This window comes from Halyomorpha halys, unplaced genomic scaffold, assembly GCF_000696795.3.
Source record: "Halyomorpha halys isolate HHAL.00 unplaced genomic scaffold, Hhal_1.1 Scaffold169.1, whole genome shotgun sequence".
Classification (NCBI taxonomy): domain Eukaryota; kingdom Metazoa; phylum Arthropoda; class Insecta; order Hemiptera; family Pentatomidae; genus Halyomorpha; species Halyomorpha halys.
Window position 1 is genome coordinate 1,351,034 of NW_027104700.1, and position 21,510 is coordinate 1,372,543.

At 30.8% G+C, this 21,510-nt stretch overlaps 1 protein-coding gene across 11 annotated transcripts in view; it reads left to right on the forward strand.

The window, feature by feature from the left end:
* Positions 1–21,510, forward strand: part of MCU (mitochondrial calcium uniporter) — a 516,099-nt gene that overhangs the window by 455,285 nt on the left and 39,304 nt on the right. Inside the window, exon 1 of one of the 11 annotated variants that reach the window (XM_067053489.1) lies at positions 16,707–16,924. The exons of the other annotated variants lie outside the window; for them this stretch is intronic. Coding sequence (XP_066909590.1) covers positions 16,861–16,924 — 64 coding nt within the window. The 5' untranslated portion in view covers positions 16,707–16,860. Of the gene's footprint in view, positions 1–16,706; positions 16,925–21,510 lie in introns of those variants that run through there. 11 annotated transcript variants of the gene reach the window in all.

Consider the following 21,510-nt stretch of genomic DNA (forward strand, 5'->3'; position numbering starts at 1 on the left):
CACTTGTTTCTAACCTGGCTTCTCCTTCATTACCTAATAATCCTCCTAGGCGTCTGAAAAGGAGATGGCCTCGAGATCTTCCCATCTAGAAATGTTATTGGAGTTCTATCAATGGGTGTATTCTCCACATGTTTGTATCATGTCACTATGTCACCCACATTAAATTTACTTGTTGTATATATTTTTATACAGTTGTAAATAACAATAAATAAATTATATATACAAAAAATAATGTTTTAAAGTAAAATATAAGGCAGATTTCTTAATTTAAAAAAAATCTTCCTAATTTAATTAATATAATAAAAATATTGTGCAAACTTTTATAAACCAATCTGTTTATTTTTTACCATATTTTATTACATTTAATCCTTAAAAATTCTTTGAATATTATGGGAAATAAGCATTATTTTCACATTTACCCCAATGGGCTTGGGAAATGTGTACCATGGTTATTTTAAAAAAATATAATGTAATCAGAAAATCTCATGTAATCTGCATTATATTCTCTAAATTATAGATAAAAAAAATAATAATGGGTAAGTTTTACTGAAGTTTCTATCCTGCAAATAATGGTTAATGTTATATCACATTGCAAATTTTGGACCCAATTACTCCATTTCATCCCATAAGTATGTTTTCAAGAATAATATTTCAATGTTTTTTAAATTATTCACTGTATATTTGAAGTATAGATAGTCGAATATGTTTAAAACCTCTTGATTTTATATTTTAATTTTTTTTTGTGTATAGGCTATTTTAAATGTATTTCTAATTTATTATGTTTAAAGGCTTCATACCGTGGTCGAACCCATGCCTATGGAACTAATCGGTTAGCCTTGGTTTGGTGAGCACTGGTCAAAGCTCAACAAAAAATATCTATCTACTCCACAGTTCTTTATATTCAATGAATTATTCCTATATGCCGATTTTTCATAAAAATTAACAACTTTCAAATTTATTTATCTATTTTTAATTTGTTGATGAAAATAAATTCCCATTTGAAAAATATTGTTAAAATTACTCTTCATTTGCATGTGCATGTAATTATTAACATAAAATGGTTATTCCATCCAAATAAAAATATATGCTCTCTTATAAAAATATTACATGCATTATTATAAACATTATACATTAACGTATTAAATTCCTTATCTACTATAGACATGCTATAGCATAGTAATGAAGACTTATTACCTCAGTCTATTTCTAAAATGCAATTTCAAAGGCAGTAAAAGAGATTTATTCCACCCATTCCCTTTACCCCCTGATATCAAATCTTCCACTCCAATGGCTTATGAAAAAAATATTAAATAATGTAAATTAAAATCTTACAGGAAGATATGTAAGGTAAATTTAAATTAAATGTAAACTTCATTTTATTCTCGATTTCATTTGACCAATAATTATGCGTATTACTAAACCGATTTGAAAAAAAAATCGAAAAAATGAGAAAAATGTAGTTTACTACAGTATACGTATCTACAAGTACAAGGAAATAACTTAAGTTGTTATTATACAGTCTGTATTTTCTGAGATGGACAATAGCACTAAATCTCTGAAATAAAAAAAAAATAATTCCAATTTATTATGACTGGTTCAATAATATACATTTTAAGGTGAGGTTATCTCAGAACATTTTTTTCTTTATTAATATTCCTTTGTTGAATGAAAAATGGGCTAAATTGTAGGAAACGTTTCATATAATATCACATTATATTGTTGTTGAAACAGGGAATTCCCAGTCCCATAAACAGAGATGATTTAACCTATAATTTGCTTATACATTAAAATATATTAGTTATATAAATTTTAAATTTATCTTTGACATGAATTAAAGATGGCGGATATTGGCAGCAAAAAAGGCAAGCATAATATGAATGACAGCTGTGATGTTATAATATTTCTCCAGATTGTGAATAATACGTACTAACTGATGATAATATATTCATATGATAATTTTTTTAGTATATGATATGTGTGTGTTATTGTTTAGGTTCAAATTAAAATTTATTCATTAATTCTTTTGAAGGTCTGTGATGACTTTTATCTTTTATTAATTAGATGAAATCTCGCATAAAGTAACGAAGGCACAAAGCAAGTGAACTGATAAAAATGAATTTTAAATTAAATGCGAATGCAATTTTTTGAAATGAAAATATATATATGAGACACTCGGTCGTAAAATATGGTAACTGAAAAATGAAAATTTTATAATTTTAAAATATTTGTTAGTCATATTGTTTTATCCTCAACTAGGATTCACTTACCAACATTATTCTAATAAGAATCCAAATTTACAAATAAAGTTCTTTCAAAAATCTTTGAAATCAGCCCTAAATAATCGTATGATGCCAAAACTTCACTTCACAATGACTGTCAGATACTATTTCTTACATACAAGTGCCAAATGGTACTTAACTATGATAATTATGATAAAACTATGGTAAATAACTATAATCTGTATATTACGTAGATTCTGGTCACTCCAACTAACAGCTTATTAAAGTTTTTTTAAGCTGGGGCTTGGAGGGTTGGATGGTTCATGCAGAACATGTAGGGATACTTAAGAAACAATGTAGCATTAGCTTATTATTTGCAAATTTGAAGGTTGGTTTCCTTTTACAGAATGTAGTCTAAATATCACCTAGAAATTTAATCCTTAGTTAAAAAAAATTGTCGCAATGGAATTTAACCATTTAAGTCTGAAGTTTATTTAGATAACTTCATCCATTGATCCAAGAAATTGCCAAATTGCTCATAAAATTATAGAAACAAACTTTGTTGGTTAAGAAAAAATCTATTTCAGAATACTATAGATGGTTGAGATGGTGCTATTGTCAAAATTTATTGCTCGGTCTTTAAAAGAAATTGTAATTCTTTTAAATAACAAAAAAAAAAGTGTGTCAGTACATATATACAAAAGCAGTATTGAATTTGACTTGTTTAGATTTTTATCACTGGAAACAAGTTTCTAATTCAGCCTTATGTTTCATTTCAACATTTCAAGACAGCATGTTTTAACTGTCGGATCTAAGACCACAAATCTGTGGTAGTCTGACAAAACATTATATTCAATCTTTTCATTTTTCGCACTTTTCATTATCGAGTTAAATATTAAGGATTTCTTTCTTCTGGAAACATATGGCTCATCATTGGAATTGTGAGAAAAACAATTCATTGGTCCTGCCAGATTAATTATTTTTAATGAAACCTAGTTGATCACGTGACAATTTCGATTTGTGGTTATAAGTTGGTCCTAATCGATTAAGATTAAAAAGTGATGGAAAAATATAAATGTTGCAATTTTTCAATTTCCTGATCCTTTACACCTTCTCCTATGTCTGGAAATTTTATAATTTGTCCTGTAAAATTAAACAATCGGACTTATCATATCTTAGATGATCAGTCCAGTCACAGACAAATTCATAAGTATAAATTTTGTATGCTCTAGTTAAAAATTATCAATAAGTAATTGTAAACTAATTTTTGAAAGTTTTAATCCATTGGATGAACCTTCGGAAAATGTTTTATATTTTTCATATATAAATTTTAATCAGTCCTTTTTAAATGCAAATAAATAATTACTTACGTCCTTCAAGTGGGATATATCCAAAGAGCTCCGTTTCAAGTTATCTTCGAATGATTTGATTTTCCGACCAATCTTGCGTTGTTGGAACCCTATACTAACTTAAGTCTTACTAATCTTTACTTTTTTTTTGTCGATAACAACTAATGGTAAGTTTGATCCCTTCCGTTGGGATTCCACGCGGAGGCAGAAGATACGGATACCACGGCGGTACTGGGCGATGGACTGGAGGTAGCGGTGAGCCCTCCATCTCCATAGAGCGTGGCCAGTGGGGGTATAGTCCATAATGTACCGCTTTCCTATTAACATGTTTATCATAATAACATGTTGTTTGTCTTTATTAGTAAACTACTAATGAAGAAGGAGAACATTTAGTTATTGATCACTACTTACATTGCGACTTTTTTTGGGGAAAAATAATATATATTAATTAAGTTAAAGTGTTATCTTCACTTAGATCTAACTGTAAATTTATTGTATTTTTTTTTAAATTAAAAGAATCTATTAAACCTTTAAAAGTTGAAAAGCCCATGCATTTGAATCAAAACACCATATTACTTTTCCTTATTAGATCTGTTTCGACCAACACGTAGTTATTGCTGATATCTTGGGTTGCCAACAAACCAGGACAGAATGAAACAACAAAGGATACTTCACATTATCAAACAAAATGTAAGTTACGAGGCGAAATACTCCAATATCAAAGATAAGGAGGTAGTTTAAACACGTCTTTAGTTTAAAAACACCAAAAGGCAGTTGCCTCAGAATCGGACACTGTCATTTAACCTATAATCACCAAATACCTAGCAAATATCCACCTCAGTATCAAACGTATGAAGTAACCATTACTGTGAACCACATCTTTGAGAAGGAGGTACAAGAGAATAATGATTGTGGTGTACCTCAGCAACTTAGGATCTTGGATGAAAATGAAGAGTGTCTCTGCAGTAGCATGAACTTTATTAACAAGATCGAGTTATTTTCTCTATTATGAGATTGATTTTTATGTTATAAATTTAAATTTTACTTCGTTGAATTAATATTTATGTATTTTGTCTTTTTTTCTACTCATTAATTATTCTATATATGTATCTATATTTTTAAAAATTTATATATGAAACACGACAAAAATTGTATTTAAAATATAAAATTCAACATGTAAATGTGATATAAAAATTGGTTTAATGAAATGGTACCTACTTGTCCAGTTACTACCCTTTGGAAGACCTATTATGTTTCTATATTAGGAGGTTTCGAGACCATTTTCGTTTCAGACGTTTAGGACTATTATTTAAGAGGAATTAGATAGGAAGGGATTAAAGAGGAAACAAGCTTAGAAACCAGTTTGGATGGTTAAAGAGTTTGTTTTCAAAATATTAATATCTGGTTCGGGGTATATCGGCGACAAATGGAACAATAAGGTCAGCATGGATGATGTTTTTAATAGAGTAAGGAGCATTGGGAGTTTTATGAAGGATTGAATACGAGATATTGGATAGATAACGGGAAAGTACGTAGAAGAGAGTTAAAAATTTAAGGAGCTTGTAAATCAGTCTCGTGTAAACTGCCCTAAATCCGAAAAGATCCCCACGCAGTGCATTCAGAGCTCCAATACAAAGGAGATAAACCTCACAACATATTGACAATGCTAGATACTGGAGTGAAATCTTCGAATCTAAATTGGTAATCTGAGATTATTTAATTGAACTCTAGGATGGGATAATTGTGTTTCAGGGTGTTTTCCAGGATTTTTCTCATGATGGGCAAGATAGAGATCGGACGGTAGGATGATCGACATACTCGTTGCTGTTTGGGTTTGGGTATTATTATGACAATATATATAATTATCATGGGTCAGGGTTATATGTGGAGCGGACTACAGTTTTATATATGTAAAGGGAAGAGTAGCTATTTTACGGGGAAGAAATTTTAAGACATGAGAGGTAATTAGGTCGTGAAAGAAATTATTTGGGAAATTCATTGGGAGTGGTATTTTTAATATATCAGGTTTAATATAATTAAGGTGAAATGGATTGAGGATATCGGAATGGGTTAAAGGTTTTAGTGAGGTTCTGACCGAATATTTGTGATTTTCTTGGAGTGTATGATTACAATCGTAGACCTTCTAAAGCTTTTTAAGGTTCCTCGATAATAATTTGGGTAATCATTAGTTGTTATATTTTCACTAAAGTATATTAAATTTTGAATTTTCAAATTTAAGTTTTTATTTTTTTAGTCAAACAATTGAAATGCAATATAGTTTTATTTAATTTGTAAAGATTCAATTGGAAAGTTCCAAACACAAAGCTGTAAGTCTCTAAAAAAATTCACCAATTAATGTTTCACCATTTTTTCGAAGTAATACAATCAGAGGTATTGATTGTAACATTAAGAAGGTAGTGTTGTCAAGTTCTGTTATAAAAATAATGAAGATCTGTAATAGTTGTTAAACCCTAAGACTACTATGATACCCTGACCTAGTTCCAATCTGGACCAGGTACCATTAGGGCTATCATTCTACTCCAGAGGACGTAATGGATCGTCCCAGAGCTAGTACTACATGGACCATCAAGTATCAGCTACTTACCCGTGTTAATGCCTCTCCTACCAATGGACTATTCCTGTTTTAATCTCAGGAGGTACTTTATCCATTCTCCCTGAGGTTAGGTGGTTTTCCGATTCTGCTTAATTTAATTGCCAAATGTGAAATTTACTTTGAAACTGGTTACAATATTTGTTTATCAACTTTTTGGGTCAGAATTACATAAAATTACATACATATTTTATACAATTAATAGTCACTTGATTCGAAAACTGTGATGTTTATATTACTCCGTTCTTTCGTCGCTCCATTTTTTCACGGAACATGTATAGTTAAGCAATCATATCCAAAAATACCGTATTAAGGATCGCATAACCTTATTATCGCATAGAATAGTTAGTTTTACAAAATAATGACTCACGAAATGGGGCTTTTACACCTAACTAGAAAACGTTGTGAAAAGAAATTGAAAAAAGATTTTGCCGTTCGAATGGAATGCATCTATTTCTCCTTTTTCCTATATTTATTATTAATAAAGTTCTTTAATATTTCGTAATCATTCATTGTTTATTATTGCTAACAATGGCAACTGTTTATTTTGTGCATATAAATAATATTTAAGGTACTTAAGTGGAAGATTCTTTCAAAAATTTATCATTTAAGCTGTCAGCCCATTGCTATCATGATATCTATTCGGTTGCGGCAGGGGTACCCAAAGCAGTGTCTTGGGTCCAGTCCTCTCCTTCATCCTCTTCACGGCTTACATTCTCATCAATTCTGACAACATTTGTCTTTCTACCCTCCCATCATTCTCCTGTAACAGATACATCCAATCTCCAAACCCCCCCCCCCCCGAATCGTGCAATTTTGCTACCAATGGCGGATAAAAGTGAATGGATCGAAACGCACCCACGTGCCTTTTACCCTCCGTCGCAGATCTGTCGATCTATTCTTTTTAATGATATTCCTTTACTCTGATCCAACGCAGTGCGATATATTTAATTCATCCTAGACAAAAGACTCACCTGGAACGAGCATATAGACTTAAAAGACTAGAGCTTAACGGATGATTCAGATATACTACAATACCAATTACTCTGCAGGATTTCTCTCAATAGAAAACTTCTCTCATCTCTCAATAGAAAACTTCTAATTTATATGACTATTCTCAAACCTATATGGACCTACGGACATGAACTTTGGGAAACAGCTTAATTTTTTAACATCTGACGTCTATACATCCTTCGAATCCAAAATGTTTTTAACCCTAGGTAATGCACCCTATTACATTTTTAATATAAGATTACACCATGGTGTTCATATCCATTTTGTCCATGAACTGACACCAATCAAATTTCAAAATTTTTCTATACATTTCTACAAATTCACAAATCATTTCATCAAATTTCTATATAAACATTTCTAATTATCCTAATCCTTTGGTACATTCATTATCCAATTCCACCCATCACTACGATCCACCTCAAAGGTTGAAACGACTGTGCCCCAGGGCCTATCGTAAAATAAAATCAACAATTAGAATTCTGCCAATGATCAGATGCTCCGTTCATGTACAGTGTTCCAGCTTTAGCGCACTTGCACAGCCTTCACTGGTGCATTACCAGTGACGTGGTAAGAGTGCTGTGTTGGGATCTCGAAGAGATCTACTTCATGCATGGGGTATAGAGTGAGCTGGGGGATCCTATTTTAACTATTGTACATACTATTATAAATATAATTAGTTTTTATTATTATTATTTTAGTTCAAACTTTTATTTAATTTATTTTATTCTAGTATTTTCATTTCATTTAGTATATTCATTTTACATATTATTTCTTCATGTAAATAGCTTGATTATGATCATTTTATTTATCTTTCTGTTTATATAAATATATATATATATTTATATTTTTTTTCCTACGCCACAGGAAGTGGGATATTACGCCATTTTCCCTCTCGCAGTCCAATACAATTTTACTCTTCCTTTTAATTAGTCCGCATCCTGCTAAACATCTTCTAGACCAATGCACGTTAAAAGATGGTCCCCATCCATGTCTCCTATGTTGCACAGAGCACATTTCGGGGAATCTACGATGCCAATTCGATGGAGGTGTTTTTGGAGCAGATCATGTCCTCTTACTAGCCGAAAACAAGCCACTCCCTCAGCTCTGCTAAGATTGCCGGGGATTCATTTATCCTTATACAGTTGGCTCCCCCACTTATTTCCTTTCGCTTGAACTTTATGTCTAGCATTTGTTCTGTCCTTACCATAGGAGCTTATAAGTGATTTTACTGTTCTGTAGGAAAGTGGTAGAACAGGCTGATTCTCTGCACAACCGAGCTTAGCCAACTTGTCAGCTTGCCCATTACCATCTATATGGCCTGGTATTCACTGCAGAGCTATATCCCTTCCTCTTTTCTTCATGATAGCAGCCATGTTTCTACACTTTTCTTCCGGGGGTGACCCTGCGGCACCTGGGGTTAATTTTTGTGTTACGGCTTGGGAGTCTCTGAAGATTACAGTTTATATAAATATAAAGATTTTATATATACGTTTTTTTTTATTTTTGGTATCATTGTGCTCATTTATCACTACTACTTTTTACCCAATGTTGTGGCAGAATTTTAATATTTATGAATAAATAAATTTTTAAAAATTTCTTTGAAACAAAAAATTAATTATAGACAAACGAACACTGTACATCTGTTCCTTATCTAAAAGGTATAATGCAAGTAACATTTTAGATTATAAGGATATACATTTTAAGTGAGATCAAATTTACTAAATGTATTATAATGTACAGTTGTAAATAGCAATAAATAAATTTTAAAAAAAGGATATATATATATATGAATGAAGCAAGGAAGTAAAAATTACAGCTTTATTTGACAAAAAAAAAATTAAGTCAGATATAACATATTAGTGTACAACTAAACAAGACAAGCATTGATTGATTTGATTTAGCATTATCCATTGATTTTTTGTTATCTTAGAATAATTTATTTTAAAAGACTAACGATTTATCACAGCTTATGCGACGATTTTGTAAATTTTAATATTTTGTCTAATACTAGAAAATAATAACCTCAAAATATACTTAAGGGCTCAATATACCTCGCTTGCAGTAAAGTAGTAAATCCCTCATTCCTAATTGTAGTTGTGATGTGTAAATGGATCTAAGTATAAGTGGAATTTTATCCAAACTTACCTTAATCAATTTAATGTTTTACTTACTAGTACTGGTACTGATATTTGGTGTGGAGAACAAGTCCGGCAAAAGGGCCTAGTGGTCCTTTTTTGCCAATCCCTGACGGCTACCTAGGTTACTGACGCGTTCTAACCAAGGTGGGAGTGTCAAGATTCATTCCTCGGTACTGCCGAAAAATGAATGTTAACTGCCCCAGGTGGGAATCGAACCCACTAGGTTCCGGAATAACATTGGAGGCCTGGTTTTACTTAAGTGGCATCTATGTATTTGGTTATGAATCTCTTATAATGAAATCAGCTGTTTCGGGATGATAAGCGCTTCCTAGGAAGCAAAACTGTCACTGATAACATATAGATTATATCTTATATCTGGTTGATGAAACACCTTGTATGCCTGGCACTAAAATCAAACATTTACGAATAATCTTTTATTTATTTATTTTATCTATTTGTAAAACAGTTACTTGGACGAGCAGTCTGTCCGTTTGATTATGCTGTTAAAATATAATTAAATAAGAAATTTAAATAATTTAGCAATGAACAACATAACGACGGTTTATGTTTTTGTTTATTACTTTAAATACAAAATAAATTAATAAAATGTATTTTAAAAAAGTAAAGTTAAAATTAATGATCATTTGAGATATTAGGAAGTAGATAAAACACATAAATGCCACGGATCAGTGGTTTTATTATTATTTTAAAGTTGAATATTCGCTCCACAACACCTGTACACCGAAGAGGCCACCACATCTTCCCTAAGCCTAAAGGTGCCGTAAAGAATTCCTCCGTCCTCCTTTGTGATCCATTATTCAGGTGACTCTTATGGCTCTTGGGGATCTGCTAAGAGCCTGTGTGCTATATTAGATCTGGAAATTTTAAAAGGTCTTTTACTCTATTGCTTCAGGCAATAAACCTGGTCATAAAAAAAACTATAACTGGATTAAAGAAAACAAATGATTGCACGTGTGTAACATAAATAAAATGTTCAACTGAAAATTAATTATGTTATTTATTGTTCACATAGCTTTATAGTTACGATTATTACTTTTATGTAACTTAAAAAGAAAGTAATAAAAAATAGTAATGGAGGCATGTCTAGTTCGGTTTTAGTATTCCCATAATTTATATATTTGGTTTTTCATAGACCTGTTTAATAACTAAAACTTAAACCGAAACGTCGGCATACATTGAAGTATACACTCAATAGCAAGAGGTATTTTATTGAAATAAAAAATAATTTAACTGAACAAAAAACCCTATCTTATACTCCTATTTCTTCTAAGAGACGGGATGATGTTTCCTGTCTCCTTAAACATATTAGTGGATTGTTAGTGATATATTTTAAAAAATAATGAACCTTGGTATAGTAGTAGGGTGCCTTCCACATCTGAAATAACTTCGAGGCTCTTTTGAAAGCATTGATAGATTCCTAATGTTTATATGTCCAGATACAAGAGCTTTCTGTTTGGTGACACTTATAGCAGTTACATGGGCACGAACATACTTGCAAAGGACCCTTTTTTTCTGTTTTTTTATGAATCCCTTCCTGGTCATTTCTGACTATCTACGCCATGGTAGGAGGTAAAATTTTCATTTTGTGAGACCGCCACAGAAATAAAAGTCGATCACTCAGACTGGATTCGAACCGGCGCCGCTGCAGTTGCAAAGTTCTACGTCTAAGAAAAAAGGTGTATAAGATAAGGTTATTTCGGTAGTATGTTTTACATTTTAAATTAAAATATTTTTGATTTTATCGTTTTTAGTTTTTCACGTATTGACATTATATTTTAATTGATTGCCTTTGATTAGAATTTGGATGAATGTGCATCGGGTATCGATACTTTAGTTAATATATTTTTCCGAAAGTTTTCGCAAAACTCATTTCTTGGTAAGTTACGTAGACGTCTCAATATTGACAGGTTACTGCGCATGTCCCCTCTCTTAACAATAAGAAGTTAAACTGTTATTGTTTAACTAGTAGGATTCTTATACTTTTGAGCTGTGTCAAGGTTGCAAGCAAATCTGGTTACAATTTTGATCCTCACCGAAAATACACTCGTAAAATCAGTAAACAGGAAATAAAAAATAGCTCGAAAATTCTAGAGCTGAAAGTAAAATTTACCTTTCTTCCTACTTATCGAGTTTTGACCTTATACCTTATACTTCAAGTACCTACCTAAAAATTTTTCCTTAGCCTTTATTATAAAAACGCCGAAGTCGGTTTTTCTCGAATTTCGAGGAAAGATGTATATTATTTTAAAATTTGTCATACAAAAGTTTTCATTTACACATGCGCAGAAATATTTTCCCCGGTTTGGCGATATTTTAAAAATAACTCGTCCTGTAGTTATCATTTTTAAAGCGCATATAATTAACCTAGAAATATATTTAATCATGTACCCCATAAAACAGCGAATCTACTGAAAAAGGAAAATGCCTAGGAAATACATCTTGGTAAAAGGATATAGAGCTATGGAGAAAATTTATAAAATTGTAAGCTTATAAAATTAATAACATCTGAAGAAAGATTTTCATTGTTAGAGAACATTGTTAAAATTGACTCTCACTTTTCTTAAGATATCTTTAATGTTTTTGAACCTTTGTATCTAGGTCAGAAAATCCCTACTAAGTCCAAGTCTTCACACTTGTACAATATTTCTATTTGCTCATGTTTCTTTCACCTAAATATTTCATTGGATAAACTTTAACATCATACTCCGAGATGAGTTAAAAAAGTACTTCTGCCCTGCCGTTTCATCAGTCTCATCCGGGTAGCGTAAGAAGTAAGAAGAGTCCAATAAACTAATCTTTGCGCCCGATAGGATCATGATAGATCCTCCGATTGTTACGGCAAATCCGGGGCCATGTCGTGTTATATAATTTCAATTGAAGAACTCCAAGAACGCAGTTGTGTTAGTCCACCCGCTCTATTTCTCTATCACAGATCTCCATTAATGACTGCTATTATTACTTTCTAGGCTTATCCACCAAGATGGGTGTAATTATAAAATCGGTCGAGTTTTATTTCGCATAATTATTTCTAGTAGTATCTTATGAGCTACTGATAAAGAATGATGATACTGTATTAGGTAGTACAAAATAAATAATATATTATTAGCTAATTAGTTTTTGTATATTTATCACTGACATTTTCACTATTTTTAATTTGAGAATTATGTACAAAAAAACCGACAGAATAATATCTCTGACATTTCTAAAATAATTACGTTTAACTATCATACAGATTTAACATATCTGCAAGTCGTCACCAATATTAGTATACTTCTAGCTATTATTTTATATTTTTAAATAGTAGTATCTTATGTTCAGTTTCTTCTTATTGCCATTATGTATGAATTAAAAAGAAACATCTTTAAAGAAAATCTAAAAAAATCGTCAATCTGCACTGATGATGTAGTATTAATTATACAACTTGTTAGTGTATAACTATAAAATGTCAAAGAAAAAAAAAAATTGTTTTTCGTTTAATTCTTCTAACCCGAAGGGCCACTTTTTCTTTAAATTATTATTTTATGGCATCACCACTTGGGGGTCATTATTGCCATAATTTCCGAAATTATTATTAGACTTTATTTTCGTAATATCCGACATTTTTAATAGTCCTTATTGTCTTAATTTCCGAATTGAAATGTATAACTATTGAAAAATGGGAAGTTGTGGTAAATTTTTATTAAATATTATGGTAAAGTTTTGAGTGGCCCAGAAATTTGAAAAGTTTATCTACAGTCTGTTTATTATCTTGCGAAATTAAATGGAGATCTTCTGGTAATTCATACAAAGATTTGATAGAGTCGTATGTGATGGAATTTAGTTAAGATGTGTTTTTCGGTAAATCGCGTTTCGCATGTCTGTCATACAGGTGGAGAATCCATAAAGTAACCGTGGGTTAGACGCGTATGACCTATTCGAAGGCGCATCAAAATCACCTCCTCTCTGCGCACCTTTCTAGTGGATGATATCCAAGGGGAAACGTCTGTTCTTAATTCCCATAATTTATCTGCAACATTTGCCCATATTTGGTGCCATTTCAATTTAATTCTCTGCTTAATGAGTGCAATGAAGTCATCGACAGGCACTCCGAAATGTGGAATTCTTTCAGGAATCAAGACCTTTGCTGCCTGATTAGCCAATTCGTTATTAAGTAGTGCCCAGGGACCGAAGCGGAGAACACAGAAATACCATTTCTGTTGGTGGGTTTATATTTAGCGGATTCGTTGAGTAGTGCCACATTATATAACTTATATTGTATGACACTTTAGGATTTCCTCAAAAACCGCTCTAACGATTTTGATTAAAGGCTTAAATGCATTTCTTGTTTAACTGAAGTACTTTTAATTTTGTCTGTATGAAATAATTGATCATTTCAAATTATAACTAATAATAAAAAAATAGTAAATAATAGCTACAGAAATTAAATTAAGGAGATGAGAGTAAATATATTTCCCTGGTTGAAAACATTTCCGGAAATAAGAGGAGTAAAATAGACGTATAAGATATTGTTGAGATATTATGATATTATTGAATGTGGTGCGTACGAATATAACACACGAGTCAGTATTGTCACTACAATAATAGAACCCTGTAACAGTCAATATATTGACGTATTTCCATACTGATCATGAACGAGGCCCTCAAGTAAATCCGTGAATGGACACTAATTCAGTTGATTCTTACGTCGGCCACTCGTGCCACTGTTATTTAAGGTTATGAAATATAATACAATAATTTTTTTTTAGCATTACGAGTTCAAATTGCTTCAAAACACTCTCAAAATATTACTGAGTATCTTAAGACATCGAAATAAAAAATCGGTTTTGTAGTTCGCACCGATTGACGCCTATAAAATTATCACCCCTTTTGGCTTAAACTCAATCGGGTAAAAATTATAATTTATTTTTATCCTATCCAATGGTCTATTCAATCCTTTATTTGCAAATGATTAAATAATACATATTTGCATTATTTTTCAAGTGTACAGTTACAATTCAATCACATATCCTTCATTTATTCCTCTTACATTTCCAGCTATACTAAATCATGGAAGCGGCGAACTTTTCTTTTCGCCGTTCCTCTTAATCCTATTCAAAACTTTCACTTCCTCAGCAATGAATAATCCAGGTTGATTAAAGGCAGGTATTTCTATCAAATTCAGATCAATAAAAAGTTAAATTTCCTGACTACAAACTTAAGTATAGGGGCTAGAAATTTTTTTTTTTATAATTTCATTAAAATAAAAAATCTTAAAGAGTTTATTAAAGGAAGAATTGTGATGTTGAATTTCGGAATAGTTACAATAATAAAATTTTATTTCACCATTTTAAAAATAAGTGTAAATACATTAGTAAAATAAATTATATTGTTGCATTTAATAGGTAAAAAGTTTTGTATGACTTCAATGATACCTCAAGCTCCTTCTCTGTGCACATTGTAGTTTGTGAAATAATTTTAAGTAATGGTCTCTATAATTCTACCTAACCTAGTAACATAATTAATTATATTCTATATTATATTGTATAATTAAAAACATATCACTAATATATATTTCCTACCTGCATATTCTTATGCCTTATATTTTTATAAAATACGAGTAATATATAGAGCAATATGTACAAAGCCGAACTATTTATTCTACACAATCTAGTCCGCCGTAGATAATTATATAGAAATATTGTTAATTTTGAACTATATTTAGAATTCACTTGGCTTTTAAATGCTTTCACACAATTTTTCATTTCTTGATGTTTTGGGACTTCAATCCCATCTTTTGCCAAATGAATTGTCAAAATATTCACTAAGAACTCACTCAAACCCACCAAAACTCTCGAAAAATAATGACAACAATCATAAAAATATGAAAATATTAATATCTAACTGTATTTGATAGGTTTGGTACCGGTAAGATAATCAATTTTTCTATGGAAAATTATTATTATTATTTTTTTTTGGTTGGGTCTACAGGCCGAACCAGCCTTCTCCACGCTTGGGCTACTGCTTTCCAGCTTTCTGTATGCAGCTCCTTCGCATCTTTGTTGATTCTGTATATCCATTTGGTTTTTGGACTCCTCCGTGGTCTCTTGCCAAATACACTGGCATTCATTGTTCTGTAAAGGCATCCTGATGGATTGCTTCGAGATACATGTCCCGCCCATCTTAATCTCCTCGACTTCATATCATGAGATATTGACCAGTCACGGCAAGCAGGACTTCTCCTTTATCTGTTTAGCCTCTGATCCCAGAACACTCCTACGCTCCTGTAATTGTAGGGAAGACTTTCCGTTCAAATCTCTTAATTTTCCTTTCTAGGGTGCCTCTAGAGCCCAGGCCTAGCAGCTATTTATGTATATTATGTATACCTAAAGGTTTGAAGTTTCAGGACACTCAAACTTCTAAAACCGAATAAAATAAAAGATTCGACACCAAAGTTAAGATGCGCTACTTCCTTTCAAAATATTGTTGATTGAATATTCATACGCCAATATATCCGCCAATCAGGCAGATACATTTTGATATAAAGATTTTTTTAATTTTGTAAGATATAGACCTGCGAAGTCTTTGTAGCTAATTATCATCCTGTAGATAATAGCTGCTGTGTAGTAACCACATGACGAGTCTTTCGATTGATCGACTGCCAAAACAGCTAGTTTAAGAACTCTTCCTATCTGAGTAAATACTCAAAATGAATAAAGAAAAAAGTTATTTATATATAAAAAAATGTATTTTCATATAGTTCAAAAACTGTACATTTTATGGTAAATCCGCCTAATAGTCATTCATTATTCTATTAAATTGTCAGCAACAAAAGCAAATCATCTTAAGTGTATTGGTAAAGTTATTTCATATTAGATCTGTATCCATATTTCTAAAAGTACTAATAATATATCAGTATTGTGTGCGTGTTTCCATGGAAACTTTTATATTTATTTTTCAAAAAACTCAAAAATTATACATCTTTCTGAGTATTCAAGACGTTCATTTAGATGAATTTTATACAGAAAATAGATTATTACATGATTACTTGAACAATTACATTACCTACAAAGTTAATTTAAAAAAACACCTCCAATGTTAGGAATGAATGGACAAATGAACATTGCGGTAAGGAAAGTGGCGTAATGCGCACACAAGTTATTTTTGTTTATTATTTGTCCATATAATGAATAACTAATTTAAATTATAAGCCATCGTTATAATTATCACAGCGTTTTCTTTCAAAGTACTTTTGTTGTTTTAGACAAGGGAGAAAAAAATGTAAATCTTCTCGGCATATGTAATTATTACAGCAATGTTCTTACAACTTTCATTTATATTTATTGTTGACAATAAAAATAAACATGTGATAAACCATTGTTTTTTTTCTTGAAGAATTATTTTTGAAATTTCTGTATTCCAAATCCTAAATTTTTAGTACCACTTTTACTCCATACTGCTGTACCTGAAGATTGTTCTTTTAGAAAGATGCTACATAAATATTTGAAGCTGTCATTTGCCGAGATAAGCAGATGTTAATATTGAAGGGCCCTCCAGACATGATTGCGAGGAAGGCAATTATTAAGCACGCCGTTGGTAAGGAAACCCTCGTGTCTTAGAGAGAACTAGAGCGTAAATGTTTGCTGCAGAGTTGCTAGTTTGAAATTATAATGAGTCTAACTGTGGAGTTATCTTTATAGCTAATTCTAAGCTCTTGTACTTTTTGTATTCATAGCTACGGTGTGGTTTAAAATTCCTGTTTTTGGTCAGGAATCAGATAGTTTATATTGGTAAAACTGGAAAATAGCGAGCGGGGTAGCTCAGTGACAAGGTACTGTACTTCTCAGGTAAGTCCCGAGATCCGGGTTCAAATACGGCAATGGCAGAGAATTATGTATTCAGTTAATTTAATTGTGAGACAACCCTCTGGATTCAGGAGCCTTCCTACACTTTATAAAGTGGGTATCCTTAACTGAGGAAAACTCTGGCAATTGAACGTGATCATGAACAAATTATCTTATTGTATAATCGTTATTCTTCCTTAAAAAGTACTAAACCCCTGACCCTTTGTCGGTTGGAGCAGTACTGTTTTTGTTTTGTAATACTCAAGAATATCGGCTTCTAATGCGCTATTCTTCAGTTAAAATAAACACCCCTCTGTCGGAGTAGCCTAAATTCTATTAGTCATATTTCCATATTTTTATAATTATTTCCTCGATAATTAATTAGTATAATTTGGTTAAAGTTATTACTATTATTATTATTATTTATTTACAATTCTTTGAGCTCTTCAACCAATATTGGTGTAAAAATAAAAATCGAAAGTTTCAAGAAATAAAATTTTAATTTTGCTATAAATTCCATTTTTTAATGAAATAAAAACAAATTTTCTACTAACTTTCTTTTTTAGCATCGAAGATTCTTACAATACGTCACCAGCCCAACGTACACACCCCGTTCACAGCATAGCATTCTGTAAGGATTTGTGCACCTGTTAAATGTATTCCTTTATTAGGAAACACATTGAACCCTGGGTCAGTTAGATATTACGCTGAGTTCAACAATCTAATTTATTTTTTACGCTCCTTTTCTTTTTCTAGGAAAACTATTTCATTGGTAAATGCAGCAGTTGCTATAAGCTATCTTTGATTGTTTTGTTTTGTTGCCATGTTATCAGAAAACTCATTTTCTCTAATGCTACTGTGACTTGGTAACCACTAAAGTTGAATATTACATCCGACACTATCCAATTCGTAAATGTACCAGCGCTTTAATTAGGAATAATTGCATTGAGAACTGATACTTTAGTACGCACAAAGGTGTGTCTCCGTGGTCTCCATTTTTAATTTATCTGCAACCCGATTAATTACTAATAGCTCAGCACGGTACGAAGAAGAGGATAATGTTATTGAATAGATTTGTATATCTTCACAAATAGTGGCAAAACCTACTCCATCCTGCCATTTATATCCTTCTGTATAAACTTTATTCCACTCAGAATGTTTCCGAATATGGAAATGGTTCTAATAGTACAAGAGCCCAAGAGGAGAAAAAAGTCAGTTATTTCACACCAATTGTTGATTACTTTAATGAAAAATATGCATAATTACTAGTCAAAATTGATGAGTCTGCCAAGTATACGTAGGGGGAATAAAAAATGGCGGTTTTTTAAAAACGTTAAAAATAATTATTTTTTCATTCGGAGCTCTATATGTTTAAATATACCAACAACAGTAGAAAATCTAAGAAAACATCATTTAAAGTAGAGTAAATTTGCTAAACTGTAAGCCCTAATAGAGCTTTCTTCATTCAATAGTTCAAGATATAGCTTTTTAAAAAACAATATATCATAAAAATATTGTACAGAACGTAATAAAAGATTATTAGTTAGTGAATTTATTTTGAGAAATCTGTATCTCAAAAACCATTTGATGTACAGATGCTGCCTGTTAGCACTCAAATTAAAGCTAGTTTAATGGGCTATAAAATAGTTTCATACGTTTATCGTCATAGGAATAATAGTTTTAATGATATTTGCTAAAATAAATTGATTTATAGTTGTTCGGACAAATTTTCATTAGCCAAATTTATATTCATATGCGAATATCATAAAAACCACTATCCCTACGAAGATAAGTGTCTTAAACTATTTTATAGTAAGTTAAATGTACTTTATTTTGAGTGCTAGCAGACATATCTGCGTGTTATAGATCTAGAGATATATTTTTTCAAAAATCAAACATTTTATACGAACAACTAAAAATTAACAGTTTATGAATTTATTTTGTCAAATATCATAAAAACTACTACTCCTACAAAGATAATGATTATAAACTATTTTACATTAAATATAACTAGCTTTAATTTGAGTTCTGACAGACATCTGTATGTCTTATGGTTTCTGAAATTTTCATTTTCAATTCAATTCAAATTTTCAAAGCTAATTGCCCGAAAAACTATAAATCAATTTATTTTAGAAAATATCATGAAAACTACTATTCCTACGAAGGTAAAGGTCATAAGCTACTTTATAGTACGATAAACTAGCTTTAATTTGAGTATTAATAGACATTTATACGTCACATAGTTCCTGAGACATGTATTTCTCAAAATAAATTAACTAACTACTAATCTTTCAGTAGATTTTTAAGAAATGTTGCTTTTTATAAAGCTATATCTTGAGAAATATTGGACGTGAATAGCTCTATTAGGGCTAATATTTCAGCAAATTTACTCTCCTTTAAATAATGTTCTTTTAGATTTTCTAGTGTTGTTGGTAGTTTTTAAGATACAGAGCTCCGAATGAAAAATTAATGTTTTTTAAGTTTTTGAAACAGCCGCCATTTTTTATTCTCTCTATCTATACTTAGCAGACTCATCAGTTTTGATTAATAATTATACATAGTTTTCATTAAAGTAATCCAAAAGATGGGGTGAAATAACTGCTTTTTTGTATCTTCTCGGCTCTTGTACTATAAGGTACTATAAGGTACATGAATCTCGAGGTCCCTACCCAAAATTTTCATCGCGAAAGCAACACAAAATCAGTGCTATAAATTAAATATTAATAATGATAAGTGCATAGAGTAAACTTGGAATGCGTTTTGAAATTATTCTGAAACTTTGTTATATAAATGTTGACCGCTCAAGGAATAATTGATTTTTTTTTTTAGAATAAAACATGAGTACCCTATTATCTTATTAGATGAAGTGTTTCTTCTTTCCTTTTTTTTTTTCCTTCTATAATAAATTCTATTGGATTGTTATGAATATCTTATTAATAAACCTCCATATATTCTACATAACAATGGTTTGGTGATTTTTTCTTTAAGCATTAATGTTGAAGTATAAATTAACAATATGCATTAAAAATACGCGAGAGAAAAGGAAAAAACAGAACAAAAACTACGCCCAATAAGAAATGTAAGAAAAAAATGTCGCTAGATAGACCATTAAAAATTATATAAAGAATTGAAGAAAGATATGACCAATATGAGATATGACTAAACCATCACAAACTAAAGATAGTGGGATTTTACGATTCAGTGCTTTGTTTTCTTCGATGTTGTTCTACGTTCAGCGATTTGGTAATGTTCTTGTTTTCTTCAAAATTTAACTATTGTATAGTTGGATCTTATATCCTGATTGACGTGACAAATTTTAGAAGCTATTTACTGTGTTTGAAATATAGAGCTTTTTACAGTCCTGGTTAGTGATGTCCCATTGTTCTTGCTATTTGTTCTGTTGTATGTGAAATGGTTTGTCCTTCGAAAATAATTCATATAATGTTGGGAAAGCAAATTAAAACTGCTCCAATTATTATTTTCGGATAGAAAATGACGAATTTATAGTTCAAACATATTGTTTTTCTTTCAAAATTTGATTGAAGGAAAAAAAAAAAAAAACAGTTCGTCGTAAAGGTAAACATAACAGCACAAATAATTTAACCGCTGAAAATTATAATGGTGGTTGGTAAAAGCTCGGAATCAAATTGTAGTTTCGTTTCAAAATTTCTCCCTCTAGAAACAAGTTCAGATCAAATCATATAAAAAAATTCTCAAATTTATATTTTGATTGGTTATGAACAAATTTGTTTTTGGAGATTTTTTAATTAAAATTAAATTGATGTTTTAATTTTTAAAAATCAATGATAAGTTCCTAAATTAATTTGTTATTAACTACTTGAAGTACGAACTCAGTTTTCAGTTTATACATTTAACATAAATAGGGTTTCATATCGTTATATCAAATTAATTAATAGACAACATCTCGATTGATAATCAGGAAGACATCCATACTCTCATTCTTTTTGTTCAATATGCCAAAGTAAACAACATCGTTTATCTTCACAAACATTTATTTAATTTTAATACAATTAGTATCTCTAGAAGTTGTTTCATATTTATTTATTATTTGGTAATATTTTACGTAAATAATTCAACCGAACTCATAATTACTGTTCAGTTAAAAGATTTTCGGATCTCAATCGTTTATCTCGGAATTAATATTAAAAATTTTATTTAGAAGTTAAGAATGAACATTTATGTATAAATTAACTGAGGGACAGTATTTTAAAAACCAGTCGAAAAATATTTAATATCCTATTTAAATTAAGCTCCTTTCGTTTTTCTGAAAACCTCTTTTGATTTTGATAGTTATGTTTTAAGAAAAAATTTTATTTT